General features: G+C 35.1%; 2 protein-coding genes across 2 annotated transcripts in view; one reads left to right on the top strand and one right to left on the bottom strand.

Annotated features, from left to right (window-relative positions):
* Positions 1 to 1,810, top strand: LOC104727759. Its single transcript, XM_010446832.2, has 4 exons — positions 1 to 270; positions 369 to 460; positions 537 to 1,337; positions 1,430 to 1,810. The coding sequence occupies exons 1-4, from the start codon at positions 87 to 89 to the stop codon at positions 1,808 to 1,810; spliced, it is 1,458 nt and encodes a 485-aa protein (XP_010445134.1). The 5' UTR covers positions 1 to 86.
* Positions 2,385 to 4,975, bottom strand: part of LOC104727758 (MADS-box protein AGL71-like) — a 3,522-nt gene continuing 931 nt past the window's right edge. The window contains exons 2-6 of the mRNA XM_010446831.1: positions 3,720 to 3,866; positions 3,536 to 3,635; positions 3,256 to 3,297; positions 3,116 to 3,166; positions 2,385 to 2,516 (exon numbers count right to left, since the gene is read on the bottom strand). Coding sequence (XP_010445133.1) covers positions 2,385 to 2,516; positions 3,116 to 3,166; positions 3,256 to 3,297; positions 3,536 to 3,635; positions 3,720 to 3,866 — 472 coding nt within the window. The remainder of the gene's footprint in view (positions 2,517 to 3,115; positions 3,167 to 3,255; positions 3,298 to 3,535; positions 3,636 to 3,719; positions 3,867 to 4,975) is intronic.

Below are 4,975 nucleotides of genomic sequence, written 5' to 3'. Positions count from 1 at the left end.
GCATATTTCATTTTCCACTTGCCATTATAAGTTAGAGGTGATAACAAAAAAAAAAAAGAGAGAAGCCTAACTTGTCTTAAACTGAAATGGGAAAAGAATGGCACAAGGGAGGAAGATCCATTTGTTCCTCTAAAAGCAAGGAAAAATCCAATGAAGCTAGTGGCTGCATCACTGCTCTTTACCACTTTTTTCATTCCCACCATTTTTACTTTCCTTCACGTCATCATCACCACCAGCCTAGTATTGATTCTCCTTCCAGAAATCCTAAAGGTACGTGCTTCCTCGCGCGCTAGATAAAGGACTTAATTAGGAGTTTTTGCAAGACAGTGAGTAACAGAGAAGAATGTTATGTTACTGAAACTTTGCAGGATTGGTGGCGCCACGAAACAGCTTGGACTTAACAGAGGAGTCTCCATTATCAACAAACTACAAGCTGGAAAAAGAAATCTTGAACATTCATGTAAGTCAACATTGATGGGTTCATATTACATTTGAAGTGACTTGATCGATGGAGCTAAGTGAGAATTTAAATGCAGGTGGGCGGGAAGAAGTCAACACTTAGAGCACTTCTCATTGACAAATCCTCTAGTAACTGCAACTCACCTCGCATCAAGACACCAGGTCCAAACGTGGTGGCTAGACTCATGGGTCTTGATCTTCTTCCAGATAACTTCGACCTTAATAGATCACCAAGGGTTGGAGTAAGAGGACATAGACTCTCCGGGAATGGCTCAGGGACAAGATCATTACCTGTAAGCCCTAGGATCTCCTCTGATTCTGACCATCGTCGCCTCTCTCTTCAGCTAAACATAGAGAATACTAAGCATGATGAAGAGTTTGCACGTAAGAGGTTGAAAGAGTTGAAACAAGATGGGGGAAGTCGAAGTCCCAGACGTAGTAGGAAGCAGATAAAACAGAGTACACCCACCATCAGAAATTTTGGTATGGATATAACAAACTTGCTTGAGAACACAAGGGCAGGAGCAGCACAAAACAAGATCGAGTATAGCAGGCTTTCACATAAAGAGAACACAACAAGCACTAATCCCACATTAGTGTTAAGACAAGATCACATCTCTCAGAAACGACCAACAAAGGTGACCCTCAAGGAGAACTTGAAAGGAATAAAAGAATCAGAACTATCTCCTCATCCAACACCCAAAACTCGAAATAAGCAGAGGACGGCCTTCAAGAATATATCAACACACGTGAAATCTGATAGCTGTGATCTTTTAGGGAAGAAGAAATGCAAGAAAATCTCAAAATCAAATGATACTAGTGTCAACATCTCTGTAGCATCATCAGCTTTCTCTGTTACAGAACGTCCTCTGAAACAGGTAAACTACTCTATGTTTCAGTCTCGTTGTTGAAATAACACAAACATTGGTAGGCATTATTACTCAGTGATTGACTATTAAAGTATTTTCAGATGCATAGAGATGAAGAACCAGAGCGGAATACAGATGCGACGATATGCTCTGTTCAGATGTACAAATACGAGAAGAAGCTCAATCAAGAACCGCCAAGATTCAATTTTTACGACTCGACCACCATTTCTGCCACCTTAACCAACCCAGGAGGAACCGTTGCGGAGATGAAGAAACTTAAAGAGGAAGAGGAAAGGGTCGTCGCAGAGATTGAGAGGCATATCGTAGACGCCCTCGTGCATGAAACGGTGGAAACGATGTCGTTTCTCGATTTAAACGCAAACGCTATTAGATGTGTGGAACGCCGTCAGGACTTGTTGGCGGCTATTCTAAAACAGCGTCTGCGTTTTAACCCTAACAATGTGCGTTTTACATCTCGCTAATTACTAATTGTTGTAATCAAATCCATAATTCGAATGTCTTAAAACTGTTATTCCAGAAATTAAGTGTTCTTCTCTCTCTATCATATATTCATACAATAGATTAACGACCATGATTATAAAGCAAATTTAAGAGTAAAAGTTTATGGTCACTATGTTTATCATGAAATACTCTAATTGAAGAAACAAGTTACTACTATATATCATTTATGAAGGAGTGGCTAATAAATTTTCACTGGGCATCTTTGAACTATTTAGTGGTCAAAACTATTAAATGTCTAGAGTTAATGGCCCAATCGTACATTCGTACGCAAATTTTCGCGTGTGGAGTTTAAAATTACTTTGATGTTATAAAGTTTGACTATAACATTATTAATATTATGAAGAAAAAAAACTCAAACATGCCACCAAGTTATAAAAAAAAACCAGCTCTTCAGAAGAAGAAAGAAAATAAAAGAAAAGACATATAGTAGAGAACTCTTTATACACTACTTTGTTTTTGAATTTACGCATAGATAGAATAAATTAAAACATTCTGAAGTAGTAGTAATTTACATACTTGGATAAATCAGAGCACTCAGCTTTCAGGCAATCCAATGAACAAATCAGTTTTGACATCCGATATGTTCATGTTTCCACAACCACAAGAAGCTGCACTCTTCTCACTCTCTAGGCTTCTCGGCTGCATCCACAAGGGCTTTTCTTCAAACTGAAATGTAACAAATTATTTTTCCTAAATTCCATGGAAGAATAAGAAGAAAACCTTAATACTTAGAGAAATAAAAAACAATCATGGACTTGTACATAAGAAACGAATTGTTAATTGATGTTTTTGTCCATGAAATGCAAAACCTTCCCAAGACATGTATTATCTTAATGTAGTAGTAACATAAAGAGACTATAGTACATGTTTATGATTGGACTTAGAACCAAAATATCCAACTACAAATAGATTAATACGAGTTATAATGGTTCATCATCAACATGAGAGTTACATCCATTTTTCCGGATTTTACTATAGTTGAATTTAGAGTTCCTATAAACTTTGTTCTTTTATCACTCTTTCTACCTCTTTGGCTTTCTTTAGCTCTTTGTCTCCTTCTAACTAAGATAAACAATTACTGAACGAATGTTATGTATAAGGGAGAGAAAATTCTAGAACAAATATACATGGGTCTAAAATACATGGAATATCCTTAATAGATTATTTTAATGAAAATAGAGACTACACAACTCAACAACTTTAAAGCTTATGTTTGTGCATTAATCAATATATGCATGCCAGAGGTTATATATATATGTGTATACCATTTGTTGCAGCCTACTTCTCTCGTTCAAGACACATTTCCCTCCTGCAATCTAATGGAGTAAAAATGAACAAATTTTACAAAGAGAAGTATAAATTACATACCCTTCAAAGCTATTTAGTTTAAAGTAATTGGTATTACCTCAGCTTTTAGTTTCGCTATCCTGTCTTCATTTAACTTAGCCTGCCAAATTATGGAATCCAAATTTAGCAACTACATAAGGCACAAAAATAAACATTGAAGCTGGCTGGTTCGATAGCTAATCATTTCGATTTAAACCTTTCACAATAAGATAAACCTTCAGAAAACCCCTAGTAAAAGACCACTATTGTTCAACGCATTATGAAAACATATATAAAGATTGTAACGAGAATCATGTTTTCTCTATCTCTATATTTATTAGTCCTCCATTTAATTGTACCTTTCTTGATCTTACAATAGTAAGGCTTTTCTCAATTTGGATGGTTAGCTCCTTGAGTTCCTCCACCGAACACAAGTCTAAATCTTGCCCCATCACCTTCCTTAAGATATCATCGGAGTGCATAATATATATATTGTGTATCAAGAAAACATATGCAGTAGATTTAGAAAGATCAGAAAAATACCGGCAGTGAAGTTGAAGATGTTCAATCTTGTGCATCATTACTGCCATTTCCTTCTTGAGCTCCTGCACATATTGCTCTTTTCGGAGTCTCTCTTCCCCAAAAGCCTCTCTCCTATATATCTCATATCGTTCCATTATCTTCTTCATGCTGAGTACATTTTCAAGAACATCTTCATCATTTATAAGTATATATATATATATATATATATATATAATTTATTACAGCAAACGTATTATTAATTTCTGAAAATGTTATCATGATCAACAATAATATTCATGGATATGCAACTTTTGTGTATTGTAGACATAAATTAATTAGTCACGCTTGACCGATCTCATGACTAATATCATTTTAATAGAAATTGGAAATTTTCCAAGAGATGGATCGGATGATGTACATCTTAAATTTTTCAACATGTTTTTCGACCTTACATGTTAAACGTAGCATATGAGATCTCAACGTGTATATATATCATTTAATTTGTGTGACTTGGTTTACAGTAATCAATGATGCTTATAAGCATGACCTATTGGTTAGTACGTAAGAAATTATCTCAATAGCAAAAGCATTGATTACATACTATATATGCTAGGATACAAACGCCTTTTAACTAGTAGTAATTTATCTTAGTACGCTCGAAATTATTAATGAACCGACATTAACTCACTTAAACGTAGATAATGAAACGAACGTTTGACATAAAGAAAGGGGAAGAAGTTCATTAGTTTACGTACTAGTTAACCGTACCAAGTGAGTATAATAATATGGTTTCACATAATGAGCAATGGCGAGTTTGATATTATATGACGATTTAAGATCTTTGGATTTGGTGTAAGAAATTCATTTGCCTCTAAAACATCAACACACTCAAGAGTCATGAAAACTAACTAGGGCTAAAGTTTGTGACCCTGGTACAAAGCCACAAGATCTTGTCTCATACATCATGTAGTTTCCTTTACTTAAAACTGTCCAATTGTATTCTTAAGGTATTAATTTTTATGGCATGGTCACTGAGATCTTTTCATAGTTATAATAACATGTCAAGTGGTTTCAGCATGAGTTCCAAGGCATACTAGGTTCAAAGTTCAAGAACGCTTTTTGGGAAAACCCTAAATCACTTGCTCGTGCTTGAAGAAGAACTTAAGTAACTTAACAGACACATTTTAGTCAATTAATTTGATTAGGTATTAATTCTTTAAATACAAAATCCGTGGTACTACAAAATACCTATATGGTCAAACAAATCAAAGCACTCA

The sequence above is a fragment of the Camelina sativa genome, chromosome 11 (genome assembly GCF_000633955.1).
Source record: "Camelina sativa cultivar DH55 chromosome 11, Cs, whole genome shotgun sequence".
NCBI classification, from domain to species: Eukaryota; Viridiplantae; Streptophyta; class Magnoliopsida; order Brassicales; family Brassicaceae; genus Camelina; species Camelina sativa.
This window is presented reverse-complemented; position numbering and strand designations above follow the sequence as displayed.